We start from the raw sequence: 24638 nt of genomic DNA on the forward strand, positions 1-24638 counted from the left end.
ACTGGGCGGGATTTCTTTGCTGTCTGGCTCTTACTCAGGTAAACCCCATATTTAGTTACGTTCCAACGAGTGTATGGAGTGAGTTCATCTTTGGGAATCGTTAGATATGTGTCGAACTCTCTACTCATATTTCTTATCCCTGCTACTAGTGCCTTGTTACTGGAATCGCTTTCAACGGAACGGGTTGGGTATGGTTCTAGGGCGAACAGGAACATGGTCTGAAAAGCCCACAGAGAACCATAGTAGCTGAATGGCAGGATGAAGTATGGGATACCCTTATCAGTCGTGTGTGGCATGAGTCCACATATCCAACAGTTCGATGTGTTCATTATGGACTGGTGTTGGTGTAGAAGTTGAATGAATGAGTTATTTACAAATTCGAGTCTTCTTGCAGACTCGTGCTCAGGTAGAGGGTGAAAGTAGTGTGGAGACATAGTAGGAGGAGGCGGTGGCCGGGTGTCATTTGAAAAAGTAACTTGGAATACGAATAGGGTATAACCAGTCAAAAACATCGTTATGCTACACAACATTAAAATACATGTTATCAAAAACCTTCTTTTGGCCAGTACAGTGCATAATTGTCTTTCAAAGTTTGTGAGTCTGGTAGGTCTCTTTACCCTAGGAAACTCCATCCTCTAGTTTCTGCCCGCGGTGGTAGGTTGGTTCTGCCAGGGAGTGCGCTCTGTTCAGTCCGGGGTAACTCCCTTGGACCAACCAGAACCGTTGACCTAAACGTCCCCAGTTGCACTCCCCAGCCTTCAACCGCGACCCTAGCAGCAGAACCGGATGGCGGTTCGAAAATCAAAAATGAGCAAGTTTCCTGAGAGTGAGAGAGCTGAAAAATCAAAAAATAGTTCTTGGGGGAAGGGAAATCACATTAGTTCGTTTTTATTTAGTCTCTTCGTTTAGACCTTAAATTGTACCGTCGTTTTCCTGGCACGGTGTGGTCTTCAAACAATGTCTCAGGTTCGGTAGTGTCCAACTGCATAGACTGTGGCACAAATCCTTGTAAAATAGGATCACTCTCTTTTTCGGTACCAGTTTCTTTTAAACGTGCATCGCTGAAAGGGATGAAACGAGGTATGGATTCTGTCTCGGAGTCGGCAATTCCTTCGTTGACCCACCGGTCGTATGGAAGGGGCAGAGGGACCCGTTTACAATGGGTCCCGTGCACCCAGTTCTTTTTGCCTTCCACCCGAACCGCTGATCTCGTGGAAAGAAGTACCAGATAAGGTCCGGTCCACCTCGGCTGTCCGTTGTTTGTGCGCTGGAAATTCCGCACCAAGACCCACGTGCCGGGTGCGATGGAGTGACCTGGATCGTCAGAGGCTGGTGGAGAGGAACTGTGAACCTGTTGGTGTAAAACACGCAATTTAGTTGTCAATTCGCACAAATAGTCAAGCAGTACGGGGTGCTCTATTTCGCTAAGTTTGTTTGGCCTTGGCACGCCCCAGACGTTGGCTGGGCGGCCAAACACTATCTCATGGGGCTAAGTCCTAATCTGGAATGGACTGTCGTTCTGGTTGACAAGAGTGCTAGGGGCAAGGCGTCAGGCCATTTAAGACCTGTGCAGGCTTGGATTTTGGCTAATTTGAGCTTCAAAGTGCCATTGTAGCACTCTACTAATCCAGCTGATTGGGGGTGATTCGCAGAGTGGAATTTTTGTTGGATGCCTAAACATTCACACACTCTCTTCATCACGCGTCCTACGAATTCACTTCCATTATCACTCCAGACGATTCTAGGCATGCCAAATCTCGGGAAGAACTCTTTGACAAGGGCTTTGGCAGTTGACAAGGCAGTATTGTCTTTAAGGGGGTACGCTTCCACCCACCTGGAGAAAGCGCAAACAACAACGAGCACATACTTCAGATTGTTGCATCTCTCCATGTGAATGAAATCGAGCTGCAAAACCTCAAACGGATACGTTGGAGGCGCAAAATGACCAGCTGGAGTTGGGGTTCCCCTACCGGGATTGTACTTCAAACACACCATACAGTTTCTGACCACATTCTCTGCATATTTCGGGATATTGCTATTTTGCCATACTGGGGCCAATACTTTACAGATTCCTCTCGAACTGATGTGTGCAAATCCGTGAGCCATTGTTACTACTGCAAGTACATAGGCGTTAGGCAATAACCATCGCTGGTGTTCTGACAATTCGACCCAACAACCATTCGTATCTAATCTACCCTTACTTTCTCTCCATTCATTCACCTCTTTCTCAGTTGCCTCGGCTTGTATAGATTTCACGCTTTCAATGGTGTCCTCACACATTCCCACATCAGTAATCCATCTAGCGGGACCTACAACATACATCCGACTCATTGTGTTCCTTGCAGTCTCTTTCGCAACCTCGTCTGCAAATGCATTCCCGCGGCCAACATCATCCTGAATCTTTTTGTGTGCACTGCATTTTATAATGGCAACTTGTAGTGGCAAGGTCAGTGACTGGAGGAGCTCATTAACTAGCTGACCATGTTGTATCTTTGCACCATGTGACGTAAGAAACCCACGTTCACGCCACAATCTCCCAAAACTGTGAGCCACACCAAAGGCGTATTGGCTGTCAGTGTACACATTCACTCGCTTTCCTTTCGCTAGCACACATGCTCTGGTAAGCGCAATTAGCTCTGCAGCTTGTGCAGAATTATGGGAAATGCGCGCAGTCTCTATAATGGTGTGTAATGTCGTTACGGCATATGCTGCAGTCGTATCACCATTCGGCAACTTGAAGCATGAACCATCAACCCATAAAGTATCGTTGCATTCAGGAAGGGGAGTGTCCTGTAAGTCTACTCTCCCTTTTGTCCCTTCTTCTGTCCTAAAACAGCAGTCATGTTTATCAATCTCGTCTGTTCCTGTCGGAATGGGTAATAACGTTGCGGGGTTCAGTGTATCACACCTCTTTATGTGGATGTGACTTGCTAGCAGTGTAAGTTCGTAACTGGATAGTCGAGCGCTAGTAAGGTGTTGTGTCTTCGTCCTGTTTAGTAAAATGTCTACTGCATGTGGAACCATAACGATCAGAGTATTGTTCATGACTAATCCAGCGGATTGTCGGATGCAGACAGCAGCTGCGGCGGTAGCCCTCAGACAACTTGGTAGGGCTTTAGCCACAGGGTCTAGAGTTGCCGAAAAATACGCGCATGGGCGCTGTCTGTCCCCAAAATGTTGTGTTAAAACTGATAACGCACAACCTTCCTTCTCATGGACATATAATGTAAAAGGCTTACTGTAGTTGGGGTTTCCCAACACAGGAGCCGAACACAATGCATCACGCAACTCGTGGAAACTCGTCTGGCAATCTTCAGACCAAGGCATAGGATTTGGCGTGTCTTTACAGAGTAGTGCCAGCAAGGGTTTGGCTAGTAGTGAGAAATTCGGTATCCATTGTCTACAGTACGATGTAATGCCCAAGAAGGCTCGAATCTCTCTCTGTGTCCTTGGGGCACTCAGTTCTGCGATTGCCTGTATTCTTTCTGGTGTCAGTCGCCTTCCCTCCTTCGACAAGATGTGACCTAAGTAGGTTACTTCTTGTCGGCAAAATTGCAGTTTGGAAAGAGACTTTGTGCTTCATGTCACATAAGTTACGTAATAATGATAACGTCGCTTTCTTGCAAATCTCTTCAGTATCTGCAGCGATCAGCAGATCGTCTACATACTGAATCAGAGTTGAACCATTCGGTAGAATAATCGTGTCTAGTTGTGTTTTCAGGGCCTGACTGAATATTGATGGGCTCTCGCAGTAGCCTTGAGGAGCGCACTTGAAGCGGAAGCTTCGTCCTCCTAAATTGAATCCGAAAATATCTCTACTCTCCTCAGCAATCGGGATGCTGAAGAAAGCGTTCTTCAGGTCGATCACCGAGAACCAATTTGCTGAAGCTGGAACCATCGTCAATAAAGCAGTAATGTCGGGGACAACTGGAAACTGTGGGATAACTATCTTGTTCACTTCTCTGAGGTCGATCACGAACCTATACACAGGGGGCTGTGAACGATCGGTACGTTTTAAGACCGGTAAGACTGGACTGTTACAAACATTTCCTGTTGTTTCTTCGATGACGTCTTTATCAATCAGGTCATAAACAATCGTCAATAACGCCTTTTCACATTCGCTAGATATTTTGTACTGGGGAATACGTGGCAACCTAACGTTGGCTTTCAACGTTATGACATACGGTGCTATCTCCAAACGACCTACATCATTAGAACCGTTTGCCCACAGTACATCAGGAAGACACGACAATTCAGTCGCAATATTTTCTTTTGACACATACATTGGAGAAACGATTTTCTTACCTAAAGTAAGTTGTACTCCCAATGGTGAACAGTACAAAGTCGCATATAACCTTTTTAGCAAATCCAAGCCTAACAAATTTTCACCGCAACCTGTGGTAAGAATGAGGGGTGCCTCTAATTCGCATGGACCAATAGAAAGAGATACAGGACTGGAGATCGGGTTTCTAACAGGGGCGCCAGAGAAACCTACTGAAACATTCATTTCGCCAGACAAAGGTGCGCCAGGAAGTTTCGAGTGCATGATAGAACTTTTTGTAGCACCAGTATCCAGCAGAAATGGCTCTGACACTCCTGAGGCGATCACCTCGACATAAGGTCCATTCTGATCTACTGGAACTGAAACAACTCCCTCTCTTTGTCCATGGCTGTCCTAGCAATCGTTACCCTCATATTCATGTTCGGTATAATAGTCGTCAGCATAGTACTGAGCTGACCTGGTCGACGCATTATTCTGTTGGTCGAAGCTGTTCATCGAATTCTGAGGCGGAAAAGTGCGTGAAATTTCCACGGCCCCTACCTCTAGGGGCATGTTGAACACCTCTTCCCCTTACACCTGAAGCACCGCTCAAACGTCGCGCAAGAGCCGGACAATTACCTTTAAAGTGACCCTCTTCTTTGCAATACGCAAATTGATTCGGGCCATAAGCAATACGCTGGTGGGAAAACTCGTTTCCTTGCGCGTTTCTCGAATACTGCTGTTGTGGTTGATAATTGGGCTGACGGATAGGCTTGCTGGAGAAGAATTTTAGTTTTTAAATCTTTCGTCTTTTTGTCGACTTTATCTAGCTCGTCTTTGCGCCTATTTTCATAGTACTGGGCTGTAGCTAAAATTTGAGCTGCCGTAGAGACAGCCCAAGCACTCTCTGAATCTTTCAGTTTATTACACAGTTCAGGGATTAAATTATGTACGAACTTGTCTACAAACAATCTTTGGCCACCCTCGGTAGCCATATCCTGACCACTATGATCGGTGAAAGTCTCCTCAAATCTTGTGAAAAAGTCACACATTCTCATCTTTCTTCTGCTTGCACGCAGATAGCTTGTCCCAGTTTACGCGTACTTCAGGCATTATTGTTTTCATGTACGCGATAATTCTACCGGGAAGTTCAGCTATTAACGGCTCAGGTTTAGAACCACCAATTTGTCTAGCATCGATAGCGGCAATGTTCGCCCATGAGTCACCTAGTTCTTGGTCATGGTTCGTATGACGTATTGTGCTCCATAGAGGATGTGGAACAACGTTCCCAAACAGCACGTCTATGTCCGCTAAATTCATTATACATGAGCTTGCAGTTTGCGATAACTCCTTATAATACCCAGTCGGGTTTTTACGAGGATCAGGCAATGTCTGCTTGAGTTCTAAGACATCGGATCTTTTCCAGGGGACATGTACCCATACACGCTGGAAATGAGGCAGAATCGGTGGATTCGCATTCGCATCACCTTCCCTCCAAACCGGAGGAACCTCTCTCATGGGGTACTGTCTCGCTCTTTTCCCGTCTGGTGCATCGTCTTCATGACATGATCTAGAGACGTTTCCTTTACTCCTATAAGAGAGCAATAATTCTATCGCTTTCTCAACATCTGCACCTATAATCATACCTTCATAGAACTTAAAGCGTGTACGCCATAGTTCGTTCATTGTGTATTTGGGATCATTTGTCTTTACATCTTCGCCTAGATATACACACATTTCTTCGAATACGTATCTCTGAGTGGGTGCATTCCATTGACGGAAAACTTCCATAACAGACTGAACATCATATCTAACAGTATCCGTAATCCATTGGCATGCTAATTCATTCAGCACTCGTCTTTCCTCGTAATCAGGCAGTTGACTACGTAACTGTCTATCTTCTGTTTTAGTGGTCGTTCTAGGCGACCCGAAGAAAGGTGAAAGCAGACCAGTGACGGTACCTGTCACTCTTTGTCTAATAGAAGGAGAAGCTTGCGGAGGAGCAAGTGCATCGGAAAAAACAGGCTGAGGCAAAGAAGAAGTAGAGGCAATAGTAGAGGAAGTTGAAGTAGTAGCAGACGTAGTATCATAGACAATAGCTGGAGCTGTAGGCAAAGTCGTAGAAGTAGATGGAGTAGGTGGCAAAGATGGCGGCCCTTGAGAAGGCTGCGCCGGAGAAGTAGGAACCAGCTGAAGAGTAGCTGGCGTGTGTGCAAGAGCTGTGTTTCGTGCGCCGGGGCGTGGTATAGAAAAACGCTTTGGCGTTGTAGTAGCGTCTAACGCATACGGTGGAGGTGAGCTTAATAAGTGGGACATTAATGGATCTTTCTCGGATCTTTCCTCTTGACCTTGTCCCTTATTTGGTAACATCGGGTAGCATTTATCTACTGCTAGTTTCTTGCTCCTAAGTATTTGTTCGCTTTCTTGCTCTTCCTCGTTATCCCTGTATGCAACGGCAGCTTGCACCATTGACATACCTCTTTTATTCCTTTTTGCTAACTTTATTTCTTTCTGTTTGGCTTCTTTGCGCCATAAGCGAAAAGAGTCAAACATCGCCGGCCGGGCTTTTCTCTTAAAATTTGACCTCTAGGTTATCTAATATTTCTGAGTCGAAACTACCATATTGGGGCCATTTTAAAACACCATCCTTGCGGGTGTATTTTATCCACACTTCATTATATGTGATAGGGCCTACGCCGTGCTTTACGTAGAGCTCATATGTTGGAGTTCCAATCGGAGGAACCGGACAGGAATCCTCTAATCGGGAGTCCTTACTAAAACCAAGACAAAACAAGTTTCCAAGTCTGCTAAAACCAGGCATCTTTGCTCACTAGTCTAGCTTCAAACTTCAAAGGATTATCGATTACGATATTTCTCATGAAAACACAAGTCCTTCGGCTTTGGGGCTTGCAAGTACCAAATCAAGGCGTATCTCAAGGATACCAAAAACTAAGGACAAACTAAGGACTGGGAGACGCTCCACTTATACTTAACTGAAGTATTTGAAGATCGGTGACGTCGCTAGAAGACTCGTCTATCGTTTCGCTCTACCAAGGATCACTGGGTCCAAAACAAGGCGATAGTCAGGGCAGCAGTCCTTCGTAGCCGTCGGGGAACCTCGCAGCAAAGACCTTCGGAACCACGTCGACATACAGGGGTCGCTGAAGTGGCTGGCCGTCCTCCGGAATTTTCACACGAAGCTCCTCACGAACATCTGGCTTGGACCGTCGCCGCTTGATACCGCCCCGAGTTGGGCGCCAACTGAGGTAACGGGTTTTTAGGAACCCGTTTGGTGCCAGGGGATAACACCCGAAGACCTCTGAGTTCTCCCTGTTCCGGACCACAGAAACACGGAGTCTTCTAGTCGCAGTCAGAGATCAAGTTTTATTGGCAGCTACCAAGTAACAGGTGTCCTAGAAGCACGACAAAAACGGGTCATGTGTTCTCAGGAGACTGTTCGTTTTTACAGAACCAGCCTTCTCCTTATATACAAAAATAATAGCTGCAAGCAAGAATTCTTAAGTTTATGATATGGCTATACACATATTTCTACAATAATACAAAAGAGCGAAGTCATGTAGGCAAGCCCGTATTTTAGACGTCCAATTCGTGATAGATTACTCAGCCAAGCCCGGAACTCCCATCAGATAGCGGTGAAACCCCAATAAAAGAAGGCACCTCCTAGTCATAAAACTGGCCATAAACAGGGAGCGTGGACAGGTGTGTATGTGTGTAGAAAACATGATCTGTGCGCGGTGAATGGTTTATGGTATGTTGTACATTGATGCTATCGTGTTTGGCCACTGGGCGAGGAGCTGCCTAAACAGGTTTGGCTGGAGGCAAGGGAGTCAGTTGGGACAGGTCAGGGGGAAGTCAGGGAAGGTGGACGTGTCCTTTTAGATCAAGCTCGACCTTTAATTGACTTATCATGAGGGCAAGACACAAGATGGATACCGTTTACAAAATGGAGTCTGGGGGTTGGGACGGAAACTACGATTCAGGGGTGTTAGCATGCCTCGATCATGACGCAAATGCATAGGAATGATGTCCGATTCATTATCGGTTCGTCGACACCAAATTCGTCATGGTACGTTGAGGTTTCGGGACACGAATATCGGGCCTCGATACCGGGACAACAGTAGGGTCCAGAATTTCAGAACCACACCTCACACCCCCCTTCGCATGCCTCCTCCCCCTTCTGTCCAACATGGAACTCTCGGGCAAGCACACATACAAAATTAACTACCCTCCAGAGCTCTCCAAAAAAAACGCAAAACGTTTTAAGCAAAATTTCTTAAGGTCCCACCCTGTAACGCCCTTCCTAGACACCTACTACTCCCCCATCAATGGAGCCAAGAGCACCGATATTATTCTCTACACTGCACGCAGAGCACAATGGAGGAAAACATTCCTCACTCTACTCACCATATTGACCACTAGGAAAACTGCTCATGGCATTACACTCTCCACCACACCATCCCAACTCTACCCAGCTAAAGCATCCATCACTATCTACAATAACGGTACTATCTTAATTCAATCCACAGACAGAAACCTCGTCTTATTTGACAACCTGTTCCACTTTCAAAGAATACATCTCCAACGCTCAGATCCCACACCACCTGGCCCCCAATACCAACACCCCCGACCTCCCAGCACCCCCTACCGCCAACACGCACCTCCTGCCTTCCTCCAATACTCTACTCTTTCACCTCCCGGCTATTGACACATCACAGTACTCTATCCCTATCGTGGCTCTCCCCTCCGCCACCAACACCCCCACCCCCTCTACCCCCCTCCCTCCGAACCAGCACCCCATTGTGCCGACTAGCTTCCAAGAACAACAAAGCTTACCTGACAGCACCCAACACAACATGACTCTCTCCCAACCCATCACCACTCTCACTCTTTTCACTCCCGCCACTCCCAGCCCTCACTCTTCCCGCAACTTCTCCCCCCCACTCTCTGTATTCCCACCACTCCTAGCCCTCTCCCCCATAACATTTCCCCCTCCACTCTCACTCCCTTCTACCACGCTGTCACCCCCGCAACATCCAGCCTCCAAACGTCCCGCAACTACCTCACTCCCCCTACCATCGATTCCCCGCCCAATAACACCTACACCAACACTAATGCTCTCACACTCACCCCCTCACTCACCCCCCCACCCCCAACACCCCCACCTACCCGAACAGCAACACACGCACTAACATTCCCAACTCCGACTCCATCCACCCCACAAGTACCCCCTCCCCTCTCCCCCCCCATGTCTTCAGTAACACAGACACTAGCTCTCCATCAATGCCCACCCCCAACACCGTACCCAACACCACGCTGGACGCTATCATGTCCACCATTCTCCAAGTGAGATAAGAACTACACACACTCAGAGAGTTGCTCTTCACACGCCTCAGACACCCCCTTCCCACCTCCACTTCTCGACCTAACAACCTAGCCCCCTCACACCGTCCTCGACCTAACAACATAGCTCCCTCACACCGTCCTCGATCTAACAACTTAGCCCCCTCATACCCTACGCACCCTCCACAGTGGACCACTATCCCCTCACGCAACACCTCCAACCGCCCTCGGCGCACCGTCAGGTCTCTGTCGGACCTCGACATACTCTCCCTACTCCGCACATATGTCTCGGCCCGCAAAAACCCCATAGCCACCACACACCTGTCCATTCCTACTATTCTTTCTAACCCTCTTAGGCACCCCACGCATACCAACAGAGGCTCTGTCCCCAACAACCTCACTAAAGTACCCCTCACTCAAGACCAACCACCCACCCTCTGCACCCCCAAGCTCAAATGCACACTTCTCAACTGTAGATCGGCCCAAAGACACGCCTCGGAGGTCGCTGAACTCATCATCTCTCTGAACCTTGACCTAGCCATCCTAACTGAAACATGGTTAACTGAATGCTCCACTCCCCTCATGGATATCCTAGTCCCCCCCCCAACTACTGCATCATTAGACTTGACAGACCCAGGAAGGCAGGCGGTGGAATTGCATGCATTTACAAGAGCAACCTTGCAATTATTAAAGTCTCCGCCCCCTCTCTTACCTCATGTGAATACTTCTGCCTTGATGTCATCAGTGAAAACAAACCTGTTTGTTCACTACACATCATATACCACCCTCCGGGGGACAACCTCACCTTCTCCCAACAACTCATGGACATTATCTCAATCAACTCAGGACGGCATAACACACAAATCTACCTTGGAGACTACAATCTTCACTGGAATGATGGTAGCGACGCAGTGGTCAATAGCCTCAAAGACTACCTTAGCGCCTCCGACCTCACCCAAATTTGCAACAGCCCGACCCATGACAAAGGCTCTATCCTCGACCTCATCATCTCCAAAGAAGGCACTATTCAACTTGATTCAATCCAACCCTGTGACTGGTCAGATCACCATACTGTCACCTTCTACATTAACGAAAAAGTTAAACGGATCCCAGTCCAATCCTCCAAGCCCAAAGTTTGGAAAAGAGACTTGAAGAAACTCAAGCCAAACTTAGTACCCCCTAACAGCTGCAATCTCCTACTTCCCCCGTCCGACGTTACGGACGTTCAGTGCCTTACCGACCAATATCTCAACGCTATGACCTCATTAATCAATGAGGCTGCACCGATGCAACTGAAAAGAGACACCACCAAAGTCTCTAACCCTTGGTACGACGGGAGCCTCAATGAAGACAGACGGGCCATGCGAATGGCAGAGCGCACATGGAGATCTGTTCCCTCGGCACAGCACCTAAAAACTCTGAAGAAAAAGAGAAACGCATACTTCAGAAAAATAAAGCGCTCAAAGTCAGACTTCTTCAGACTCCAGCTTGACCAAGCAAAAAACCGTCCAAGTAAATTGTTCGAACTAATCCGATCCCAATGTAAGGAACAACACCAAGCACTCGACACTATGGGCAATGCACCTTCCTGTGAAGATTTCTCTGCTTTCTTCAAACAAAAAACTGACAACATAAGGAGCGATCTCCTCATTGACGCAAACCTCTACTCCAAACACCACGGCATAACACCCAATGAACCAAAAAACAACGCGACATGGTCATCCTTTGACACGTACTCTGAAGAAGAAATTAACAGTCTACTCAGCACCCTGAAACCATCCAATCACCTCAGTGACCCTCTCCCCGCTAACGCTGTAAAAGACTTCGCCCCGTTGATCCTGCCACTCTGGTCTAAAATTATCAATAGCTCACTTCAGCAAGGAATGATTCCTGACTCCCTCAAAGTTGGACAAGTTACACCTTTACTGAAGAAACCAACAGCAGACCCCACTGATCTAAACAACTACCGCCCTATCACCAACATTCCCACTCTTGCCAAACTGTTGGAAAAATGCGTTCAACTACAATTGACAAAGCACATAGAACAGTTTGAACTCCTCAACCCTCATCAATCAGGCTTCAGAGCAGGGCATAGCACCGAAACGGCTATGACGCACATAATTGACGATGCCCTCCAAATCCTAGATCATAATGACTCCTGCCTCCTTATCCTTCTTGATCTCTCGTCTGCATTCGACACTGTGAAACATGAGAACCTACTCGAACTTTTAGAGACAAGAATGGGTCTCTCAGGGACTGTTCTTCAGTGGTTCACCTCATTTCTTCACAACAGATCCCAGAAATTCAAGAGCAACAACTTGATGTCCTCCCCAGTGCATGTATCATTGGGTGTACCTCAAGGATCCTGCCTATCCCCTACTCTGTTCAACCTAGTTATGGAACCTCTCACCTCCTTGCTACAAGCATCCAATGTACACTTCCACATGTACGCCGACGACACTCAACTGTATCTCAAACTACAATCCCCCAAAGACATTATGCATTTGAATGCAACGATCAGAAACACCCAATCCTGGCTGGCCGATAACCACCTCAAGCTCAATGCTATGAAAACTGAGTTGCTTCTGATCTCACCCCCCGCGAAAATCTCTACCACTCAAACATGGCTTAAACACCTAACTGCACTCAATGTCCAGCCGACCATCGTGGACTCTGCAAAATCTCTAGGCATAACACTTGACGCCAATCTCAACATGCAACAGCATATCAGCAAGGCAACTAAGGGAGCGAACTTCCAAATAAATACCTTGAGGAAACTCAAACCCTTCCTCCCAGCCAAAGACTTCTAAACTGCAGTACAAGCGCTAATCATCCCTCGCATAGACTACGGCAGCATCGCCCTCTGCGGCCTCCCCCTTACTACAACTGCACCCCTGAGAGCCTCACTAAATGTGGCAGCGAGACTCATCACGGGATCAAAAAAATATACACATATCTCCCCTGACTTCAAATCCCTGAACTGGCTTCCTTTTGAAGCCAGAATACATCTGAAAATTGCCTGCTTGACTCACAAGGCTCTACACTTGAACTCACCCAGCTACCTCACTCAGAAGTTGACAATCTCAGGCGGATCGAGATCCACCAGAAGTTCAAAGAATCTGCTGCTGAAACCTCGAAGATTTCGGAAGGAAAGAACTTACAAACGCTCCTTCTCAGGAATGGCGCCTAGGATCTGGAACTCACTCCCTCCGGAAACCAGGCTCATCCCCTCCACTTTTCTCTTTAAGAAAGAAGTTAAAGCTATCCTCATGGCTAAATACACCTGAACTGCCACCCCTGATCTTTTAAGACTCTGCGTCGATATGTACTCATGCTTGATCCATTTGCACAGCTGTTTTTTACCTGTATTACCGACCCTTCCCTACTGTTATTACTCCCTCCTATATGTATTTTATGCTCCCTCGTGTACCCACCCTCCCTGCATATGTAAAGCGCTCCGTTATCTGCAAAGATCTTGTTCGCGCTATATAAAACTTTCAAAATAAATAAAAAATGAGCCATGGCAGTCTTTTTGGCCTGAGGACGCTCTTCCTCCACTACGCCAGATTAGCTCGGCTAAGAATCTAGGCATTAATTTCGATGGTAGGCTTTTGTTTTTGCCTCCGGTTAATGCAGTGCTGGGAAGTGTTTTGGCCTGTTGTGTATGCTAATAATGTTTTTGCATTTTCTCTCTATCTCAGCTCAGAAACTGCTAGTATAGGCCTTAATTATATCGAGGCTTGACTATGGTAATTCTCTGTATCAAGGCCTGCCTGACTATTTGACTAGCAAACTGCAGGCGGTTCAATACGCTGCAGCTCGTACTCTTTCAGGCCTACCAACGAGAACACATGTATCTCCACATCTAAGGGCATGGCACTGGCTCCCTATTTGGAAAAGGATCCTTTTTAAGACCTTGTTATTGTTACAAAGGGCCCTTCATCAGGCTGGTGCGGGGTACCTCAGAGCAAGTATCTGTTTATATGCTCCATCCAGGTTCCTTCGCTCAGCTAACCTTCTTCTGGCCAACCTCCCAAGGATTCGACGGTCTAGAACGGGTAGCAGTTCCTTCTCATTCTTAGGACCGTCGGCATGGAACAAACTCCCTTTGGAGTACGGAACATTTTATCCACCTCCCAGTTTCGGAAGAAATTGAAGACATGGCTTTTTAATCAGGCTTCATGGTTAGGTCCCTCTACCAGTCAACACGTGAGGTGCATAGCCCCAGGACACTCCCTGGAGTAACAGAGCATTTTACAAAATCCCTTTATATTACAGTACATGCTTCAAGAAGGCGAGTCATGTTTTCCAATGGCCTATTGCAGAGTGATTTAAGGCATTTTGTATATGTTACAATTGTTTTAACAAGTATTACGCTAGCCCAAGATAAATTCCTGCATTCCATTCTTGTTCCAACCAGGGATCTTGCTGGCATAAGATGAACTAATTATAATGAAGGAATGGCTACATAGATCGTTATTTAGACGTAGACTTGCTTCCTGAGGGACATCACTTGATAAGCAGGCTTCACAATATTTTGCATGCCCGATGTGCACATCTAGATAGTCAGGGGTGCAGGTGAGCTTGCCTTGGGTGCCCTCAATTCATTGGGCCACCCCTGTGGAGGAGGACAGACACCACAATAAAGGAGGAAGAACTAACCACACGTAAACAAGCATTTTTAGTCCAACCCTTGCTCTGCATCTGGAAATAAAGTTAGAAAAATTAAGCCAAACTTGACAAAATATAAATCATAAGAACAAAAAAATTAAAATAGTGTGAAATGCTAGGCTCCCACCAGTCTTCGTGTCCGCCATGTTAAAGATTTATTTAGAAGTGAAAAAGGGAGATGGCTTTCATTATATCCAATCTATATTATTGGGAGACTGGTACATCCCTTCCAAGAATATGTAAGGTCTTGTTTCTGAGAGCCATTGAATAATTTGAGCCTGTTGGAGAGCAGACGTATGCAAGAGGGACCTGGGAATGGGTTCAATCTTAATCAGCAGGCTCTTTTGTAGCCTTATGAATTAAATACGCTCACTATTGTTACAGATAGTTTACATGGGCTTGAAAACGTTTTTATTTGTGTAAAGCTTGCCACAACCTTTGTGTATGATTACAACTTTTAGGAATCCGATTTCCATTTAAGCACCAGTGTTTTCAGTAGATACGGGACGCCATTAAATCACAATTAGTACAAACTACATTAGGACTTGTATGAGAAGGCGCATTATCCGGTGTTTAATCTGTGTATCCTCTCCTGGGTCTCTGACCGATCCAATGATGTTTTAATAGTAAAAAAGTATGCACTGCTGTCCCTCCACACGTCTAACAATTAGTATTCTAATGTAGGGTGCTTCTGTTGCAGATATTACTGCTGTTGCTGTTTTGTTCACAGATAGCCATGTATCTATCTATGATACACATGTATATATTCTTGTTTGCTTCGCTTTCCACTTACTGATTTATAGACGTTTCATTTTTGGTTTAAAATAATATATTTAGGACAGCATAATGAAATCCCAGCTTTGAATATTTTTTTGTTTAAATCTAACCATATTTTTCTTTTCTGTACGTAGAGCTGCATTTCACCGAGAATTCCCAACTGTGCTCACTGCTCTCGAAATAGACGACCCAGTGGTGGCAAATTCGTTGATTGACATGCGAGGGATTGAGTCAATCTTGTTAATAAAAGTGAGTTATAGCTTTGTATTTTGTTATACTAAAACAAAAGATGCACATTAAACACCTGAGAAAATATTTCTATTTTAATGTTCGGAAACCAGTGTTATTGGTGTTTCTGTTTAGTTTGGTCAATTGAGAGCTGTAGATTTCTAGTTCTACACGTGGTCTGAAATCAAGGATTGCATTTTTCTGTTTTTAAATATGCAGGCCAGCTCATAAAATCTCCTCCCTTGTAACTTAAAGCATCTTAAGGTGTGGATGAGATTTAACTCATTTAGTGCAGAGCGAGCGTAGAGAATCCTACCATATCAAACTGATGTAAATGTTGCCTCATCAGAAATGGTTCCAGGCACAGGTGAAGCCCACCCTCTTTTTTGAGGTACCTTTTTAATTTTTGCCTCTCGGTCTTTTTACGTTAATTCTTTTCCTACCTCATTGGAGGTGTTGTGCACGTATAACTAGGTCACCAAGCCTCTATATGGGCCTTTCCACCCTGGATAAATGTTGACCCTATTATACAGATGAACTGTCTATGAATCCTTGAGCACAGTAAGCTGACGGTTCTGTATGTCTAAGCAACAGTACTCTAGGGGAATGCTTAAGCTAGCTCTACTTAACCAATGTAAGTTAATGATGGAACAACACTGAATGCCTGTGTAATGATGTCCTGTGTCTTAAAGAAATTAACAAGAGTATCACATTCAGTCCTTTATTACTTGAATGCAAGTTACTAAAGCCTTGGAGCTATGTATAATGATTTCAACAACCACAGTGATTTCAATAATCATGCACGGTTGAATTGTTTTTGCTTATTTGTTATATTTTCCTTTCTGGATGTGTAAAAGCCATTAGAGGTGCAACAGATGCAGGAAAGAGAAAAAGGTGATGTAAAAGACCATGTCTGTTGCATCTGGTGTTTGGGAGTGTGCAACCTAATTGTAATGCTTTACTTGGAGGGACCAACACATTTGTGAAACAAACAGTGGTTCAAGCTAGTTTGTCTCCTGGGAACCGGTGTGTGTCTTGAGAGTAAGAAATGGGGTGGTTGTTCTACTCAATAGACTGGTGTTCCTGCTGGAATCCTTTGGTGGGTGTGGAATAAAGAAGTAGAAGAAAAAGACGTAGATCTCTAGAAACTGAACCTAGTTACCTAGAGCTTGGCATTCACTGAGGCAAAATAAAGAACAAAATAAGTTTCTGTAATACAGTAGGGCGGGTCAAGTTTGGTTTGGGAGTTATTTGGTAAATGTTATCAAAAGAAGGATGGGCTGCGGTACAAGGCGGCAGTCCGCTTTGGTTCAAAACCATTGGGGCTCATTAAGTGAAACTTCCGTCTTTTATTATTCATTTGGCCCATTGTGCCTGTTCAACTGCATCACTATAGGTTTACACCACCAGGTAATATAAGCACTGACGAACTTCTGAATAACTTACCCAAGCCTCCATTTTCTGTGTTGATAGTGCTTTACATTGCCAAGTTGCTTAATACGCTTTACTGTATAATTAGTTAAAATCTTTACAATCATTAAAAGAAAACCTTTCAGAAATTAAAATTATATATCGTATAATGTATCCTGGATCGATTTTATAAGGAAAACAATTGCAAATTTAGTAGTAAAAAGTCCTCAGTGGCAGTAAACGTGCCTTATCTGGTGTATTTCAAATTAAATATGCTTCAGTTATTAAAGTAAAGTGCTCTATTTAAAAAAAAAAAAAAAAAAGGTGGGTGGGGGAAGAAATCGCCACGGATGCAAAGAGTGTTATGACAAGCAAGTACAGCGTTGGTGAACTACTATTAAATGAAATAGCGTCTTAACCAAGTAGCAAAAAGCCAGTGGACGTTTCTAGCATGTGCTGCGGTCCGATTTTAAGGCTGCTCTGTAAAATGCCGCATGCTGGTGCCTAAGCCCTAAATAATGCACCTGGCGATCAAAACTCGAAGTGCCCTGTTAACTAAATCCTATTAGGCAGTCCTAGAACAGGTGCTAGTGTGATTACATAGTAAGCATGCTTGGCAATCATTTAGCAAAAGCACTGTTATCTAATCCTGCTCAAGATATTCTTGGCACATGGTCCATATTCTCATGTGACAGTCCCAATTGGACAGCTGTCAATTTGTGCTAGTTCCTTTGGTACAACTGCAGTGAAGATTTATATCCACGCTTCTTTGCATGTTCTTATCCCATTTTGCAGGAAAATTGGCTTTAGGTAACTTTGCCTCAGGGGCAGTGAACCCAAGCAACAGCATACAATGTGCGCAGCAGATTCAGAGTGAAATTAGCACAGCCAATACTGGCCATGCCTTGATGCAGGTTTCTTCCAGTTGGACCTATATTCCAATATAGGCGTTGTTAATAGCCTGTCCATAGTATGTTTTTTGGGCGCTTGTCTACCCAAGGCTGCCTTCAGATATGGTTGACAAGAGTTGGCTTCATGTTATGTATCATGACCCGCTGCTCCTGGAATATTTCTGATTTGTTTAATGTTGTGATCTCTTGAAGCCTGCTTGCTTTGCTCTTTTAAAGTTCTCTTTAAATGATTGATTGTTGTATTTGAATCTATTGTATCGATCGGGATCAGATTTAGTGTGTCTCTAACGCTCCCGAGAAACTTTGACCAGCTGCTTTTTTTGCCTAGAAATAGGATTTTAAGAGCACCTCGCAACAACTCCGGATTCGTCCTGGTTACCCAGTGATGGAACTTAATTACGTTCTTTTTAGGTCGAGTTATTTATAACTCGAAAACCTATTACTACTGAACCAAAGTCTCTTGAACCAGCCGGATTTCGTGCAATGCATGTTGTTCACTCATGCATGAAGCTTCCCCAGGCGCGCGCTTGGCCTCGTACACCACCATCAAAGGCTCCTGCTCTCCCTCACTCCCTTTACCCTCCCACTCGCTGGCCACGTTAAACGCGAGAGCGTTTGTAAAAGGGGCTTGCTTCCGACAGTGCATGAGGTGCGCGACCCGCTGGCATTTGTCTGGCATTTGTCGTCAAAGGCTTGAAAGCTTGAAGGCAATCTGCTTGCCCGCCCCCCCTGGTGTTTCTGGCTTTTCGCAGCATTGTGTGGAATGTTGTTTACATCTTGCTTGAGCATTGGCTAGTACGACTTCTGCGGACCCCAGTCCGTTGGATTACATAACTCTGTCTCTTTCAAGGAATTCAATGGCATTGTAATCAACGCCATCCTACTTTTTAACTAAGGGTTGCAGAGGATTACATGTCTTAATAAGAGGCCACAGCAACCTCACATTAAACTAGCAAGATAAAAGTATAACTTTAAATGACATCTGATGTTTCTCTAGCCTTTAAAACAGTATTACGTTTCTGTAATCGGGTTGGGCCCCATGTTGGTCAGAAGTGTTTTTAGTTTGTAATTTTATCAATTAAAAGTTGTGAAGATCAATTTTTGACTAACATGTTTACAGAAACGAAGCATCGTGCATGAGTTCAAATCCGTAGACATTTAAATTTATTTATTTATTTATTTATTCAAAGTTTTATATAGCGCGAACAAGATCTTTACAGATATCAGAGCGCTTCACAGAGACAGGGGTAGGGGCAACAGGACTGAACAGAACTAATGGGAACAGTATAATAGTCACTAAACATAATAGGAAAACAGTAGTGTACAGAGAACATACCAATATACATCCAGGTAACAAGTAGTATAAGACGGCGCAAAAACATTGATCACGCTACAACAGAGTTCAGGTAAACTTTGGATGTAGGGATGGCTTATACCAAATTCTAAGGATAGAGCGAACAAGGGGTGGGGGCAACGTGAGGGTGATTCAACAAACTAGAGTGTATCATATAGTGGTCGGTAGTAGGAGAGTAGCATAATAGTGTCACAAACAAATAAGAGTATAGTGTCAGGAGGCAATCAGGAGATCAAAAGTTCAAAAATACACAGCGATGCAGAGACTCTGATCCATCACCTATAAAGTTCAGGTGAACTTGGCCATGAGGATGGTTTTCACCTCTTTCTTGAAGAATGCAGTGGAGGGGATAAGCCTGGTTTCAGGAGGGAGTGCATTCCAGATCCTGGGTGCCATTCCTGAAAAGGAGCGCTTGTATGTTTTTTCCTTCCGGAATCTACGAGGTTTCAGGAGTAGGTTTTTTGTACTTCTATTGGATCTCGAGCCACCTGATATAGATAAATTTTGAGCGAGGTAGTTGGGTGCCTTGTGGTGCACGGGCGAGTGTGTCATAACGGCAATTTTTAGCTGTATTCTGGCTTCAAAAGGTAGCCATTTTAGAGATTTTAAGTCTGGGGATATATGCGAATGTTTACGTGAGCCAGTGATGAGTCTCGCGGCAGCGTTCAGGGAGGCTCTTAGGGGTGCTGTTGTGGCTAACAGGAGTCCGCTGAGGGCCACAATTCCATAGTCTATGCGAGGGATGACTAACGCTTGTACAGCCGTTTGGAAGTCCTTGGCTGGGAGGAAGGGTTTAAGTTTCCTCAGTGTGTTTATTTGGAAATTAGCTCCTTTTGTTGCTTTGCTAACGTGCTGTTGCATGTTGAGCTTGGCGTCGAGTGTGATGCCTAGGGATTTCGCAGAGTCCACGATGGTAGGTTGGACATTGAGTGCTGTTAGGTTATTGAGCCAGGTTTGGGTGGTGGTAATTTTCGCCGGAGGTGAGATGAGTAGAAACTCAGTTTTCAGAGCATTTAGTTTGAGGTGATTAACGGCCAACCAGGATTTTGAGACAGGGGCTTATTATATGTTTGACATCTTAATATACTTTTGCAAAAACTTTCACCGTAAGACATGCTCTGCAGTTAGTGTCACGTGGAAACTCTTAAAATGCACATCTTGCCAACAACTTGCCCAGAGACCAATTCTGCACTTAAGTAGTTTAATGGTTATTTTGCTTGCTAATATACAACCACAATTTCACTCTCTCAAGCCACTGTTCACTGAATTTCAAAATAAGCTTACAATCTGTGACTACTTTAGGTCAACACTGGCTTCATTTGTATCATACTCTAAGGCATGTATGCCTCCATCTGTAAACGTAAATTATCTCTATAGATCTATGCTTTTTATTCCAAAATGTTGCATTTTCGGAATAAACTGCCTTTTGAGTATGTAAGGAAATGAACAAATTCTTTTCCATTTAATTTGCAGCCAAGTACAGTGTAGCACAAAGTGATATAAAAAGTGGCACTGGATATTGCACCACCCCAGCATCACTCAGCACCACCCCAGCACCACTCATCATCACCACATCATCACTCAGCACCACCACATCATCACTCAGCACCACCACATTATCACTCAGCACCACCACATTATCACTCAGCACCACCACAGCACCACTCAGCACCACTCAGCACCACCACAGCACCACTCAGCACCACCACAGCACCACTCAGCACCACCACAGCATCACTCAGCGCCACCACATTATCACTCAGCATCACTCAGCACCACCACAGCACCACTCAGCAGCACCACTCAGCACCACCGCAGCACCACTCAGCACCACCACAGCACCACTCAGTAGCACCACTCAGTACCACCACAGCACCACTCAGCACCACCACAGCACCACTCAGCAGCACTACTCAGCAGCACCACTCAGCACCGCCACAGCACCACTCAGCACCGCCACAGCACCACACAGCACCGCCACAGCACCACTCAGCACCGCCACAGCACCACTCAGCACCACCACAGCACCACTCAGCGCCACCACAGCACCACTCAGCGCCACCCCAGCATCACTCAGCACCACCACATTATCACTCGGCACCACCACATTATCACTCGGCACCACCACAGCACCTCTCAGCACCACCACATTATCACTCGGCACCACCACATTATCACTCGGCACCACCACAGCACCTCTCAGCACCACCACAGCACCACTCAGCGCCACCCCAGCACCACTCAGCGCCACCCCAGCACCACTCAGCGCCACCCCAGCATCACTCAGCGCCACCCCAGCATCACTCAGCGCCACCCCAGCATCACTCAGCGCCACCCCAGCATCACTCAGCGCCACCCCAGCATCACTCAGTGCCACCACCGCATCACTCAGCACCACTCAGCATCACCACATCATCACTCGGCTCTACCCCAGCATCACTCAGCACCACCACATTATCACTCCGCACCACCACATTATCACTCCGCACCACCACAGCACCACTCCGCACCACCACAGCACCACTCAGCACCACCACAGCACGACTCAGCGCCACCACAGCATGACTCAGCAGCACCACAGCATGACTCAGCGCCACCACAGCATGACTCAGCGCCACCACAGCATGACTCAGCGCCACCACAGCATGACTCAGCGCCACCACAGCATGACTCAGCGCCACCACAGCATGACTCAGCGCCACCACAGCATCACCACATCATCACTCGGCTCTACCCCAGCATCACTCAGCACCACCACATTATCACTCCGCACCACCACATTATCACTCCGCACCACCACATTATCACTCCGCACCACCACAGCACCACTCCGCACCACCACAGCACCACTCAGCACCACCACAGCACGACTCAGCAGCACCACAGCACGACTCAGCAGCACCACAGCATGACTCAGCGCCACCACAGCATGACTCAGCGCCACCACAGCATGACTCAGCGCCACCACAGCATGACTCAGCGCCACCACAGCATGACTCAGCGCCACCACAGCATGACTCAGCGCCACCACAGCATGACTCAGCGCCACCACAGCATGACTCAGCGCCACCACAGCATGACTCAGCGCCACCACAGCATGACTCAGCGCCACCACAGCATGACTCAGCGCCACCACAGCATGACTCAGCGCCACCACAGCATGACTCAGCGCCACCACAGCATGACTCAGCGCCACCACAGCATGACTCAGCGCCACCACAGCATGACTCAGCGCCACCACAGCATGACTCAGCGCCTCCACAGCATGACTCAGGGCCTCCACAGCATGACTCAGGGCCTCCACAGCATGACTCAGGGCCTCCACAGCATCACTCAGGGCCTCCACAGCATGACTCAGGGCCTCCACAGCATCACTCAGGGCCTCCACAGCATCACTCAGGGCCTCCACAGCATCACTCAGGTCCATCACAACATCACTATGCGCTACCACAGCATCCCTCGTCGCCACCACAACATCACTCCGCGCCATCACAGCATCAATCTGTGCAACCATTCAACAACTGGTTCAAATATGTTCTCTCAATGTTTCAAGCTTTATTACAAATGTCACAAAAAGATGTTAATATTTCACTTCGGTTCTTGGCTTTTCGTCTCAATAAAATACACTGAACATAATCTTCACAAAAGTTATTTACAAAAGTTTAAGCTATTGCCATTATAAATTACAATCACTTTTATTTAAGTATTAATTATTTTAAAAAAAAGTCACGTAAATACAAAACATGTTGCATTACAAATGCTATAGGTGTCACATTTGCGAAAGTTATAACTATTGGCATTGTAAATGACAAAGCTATTAATTTAGCTATTTTCAAAACCAACACATAAATAAAAAAATTGTCATTTACAAGACCAATAGCTCAAATTTTCCTAATGCGAGACCTATTGCATTGCAAATGTTTGTTAGATTCACTGTCCATATTCACCAGGTCAAACTCAAGGTACATCACTGTGCGCTAGGTGTGTTTAGGGATGTTAACTATTTCCTGTATAGCAACGCTCTAATGAAAGGCATGATGGCTATAGCTTACTGCAGCTGTCAGTTTCACACTTATGGCTCTTCAGATGCCCTCTGCTGAGTGGCTTTGTAAGTTATTTTGGAATTTGTTTGTTTGGATTGTAGCTTTGTAAGTTATGGTATTGTTTGGATAGGGCATAAGTAATTTTAGCTGTTTTTACTGTCACTTCAACTGTATGATGGGAAGTTTCACCTGACTTAGTTTGGGTGTGAATATATTCCCTTTCAGAAATTCCCCTCCTAGGTCAGCAGTGTATCAATTGAACAAAGTGGGACGATGACGCAGCCCTGCTTGAGCCCTCTATTGGTGTAAGTGTTTTCCGTTGTAGGGGTTTGCTTTATTTTAGTTCAAATCGAGGTGCTGGTGTAAAGCGCTGTAAGTACCGCCAGGAGTTGCCTTGGTATGCCCCACTCTGCCATTGTTTGCCAGAGGATGCTTCAGTTAATTCCATGGAGCGCTGCACTGTGGTTTATGAAGAAGTAGTTGTGTTGTCTTCCGGTCTCTTTCCTCTTGCTTTCTGTATGCGTATTTTTCACTCTTCTATATAGCAGTTCTGCATGATGGCACTTCCGTTTGCTCTCCATAAACTGTCTGTTCTCGTGGGGAGGGAGGACCACCATCATGTGGGTATAATTTGCTGATTGCTCAGCTTTTGTATTGTTAGTGCTTCATTTAGCTTTTTTACCATTTGCTCCCAATGTTTCTCAACCATATATGCTTTGCCTCCCATAGTCAGGAAGAAGTAGACTAATTTCCAACATGAGTACTTGGCCTTGCAGGCTGGACCCCATTTGACTCTTAGATAGTGGGCCGACATCGTTGGAAAGTGGATGGCCAGCCGGCTTGTGGGTCCTATATGTCTTCGCACTCTTGTTAACCACTATTGATAGGGGATGGTGGTTGCTTTCTGTTGATAGTGGCATCCAGGGGTTTTGGCAGTGGTGCTGGGGCATCCAGGGGTTTTGGCAGCGGTGCTGGGAAACTTGAGCAGGTTTGGCTATGGTTCCCTCTTAAGGTGCCATGGAGCTCATATCAAACTAAATTGCCATTACCCTTGACCTTGCTTCCAGGCAGGTGGCTCCCCACGCCGCGTAGCTCCACCTGAGTGCGCACCTGTACTCTGCCACCTGCTGCCACTCTGATTAGGGTTTGAGGCCCGCCATAGGCTCTGCCCGTTTTTTACTGTTATTGTACTGTGCTTGTCTCCTAGAAATTGTACTGTGCCTGTGTTGTTGCTGATAGTTTTTCCGCACTTTTCTCCCCCTGATTGTGCCCTCTTGCCTTCTGTTTCCCTCTCGCCGTTTTTCACCCCGCTTTCATGCCGCTGCGTCCCCCGCTGCCCCTCCTCCCTTTTTGGCCATTTGTTTTCCCGCTCCAGCCCAGCTGCTCCTCCCTCCCACCTCCTCCCTTATATGGCAGCCGCTGCGTGGCCGCATGCAGAGGGCGTGCCGCTGGCACACCTAAGGCAAGCCCGTCTGCGCCTGTCCGCACCTGGACCGCACCCAGCGCCAGAACCCCTGGCCCTCGCACACGCCACGTCGACCGACTCAGCTACGATGCCAGCACCCTCCAAGGACTCAACACCGGAAGAGAACGCACCTTCTTCCAGGCCGCCTCGAAGCGCA

The 24638-nt window shown here is 46.2% G+C and overlaps 1 protein-coding gene across 2 annotated transcripts in view; it reads left to right on the forward strand.

Moving 5' to 3' along the window:
* SMC6 (structural maintenance of chromosomes 6) overlaps positions 1–24638 on the forward strand; it is a 1026872-nt gene that overhangs the window by 494772 nt on the left and 507462 nt on the right. For both annotated transcript variants that reach the window (XM_078647759.1, XM_078647758.1), the window contains exon 16: positions 15205–15319. In XM_078647759.1, the coding sequence (XP_078503885.1) occupies positions 15205–15319 (115 nt within the window). The remainder of the gene's footprint in view (positions 1–15204; positions 15320–24638) is intronic.

Source organism: Lissotriton helveticus, chromosome 6 (assembly GCF_964261635.1).
Source record: "Lissotriton helveticus chromosome 6, aLisHel1.1, whole genome shotgun sequence".
Taxonomy (NCBI): Eukaryota; Metazoa; Chordata; class Amphibia; order Caudata; family Salamandridae; genus Lissotriton; species Lissotriton helveticus.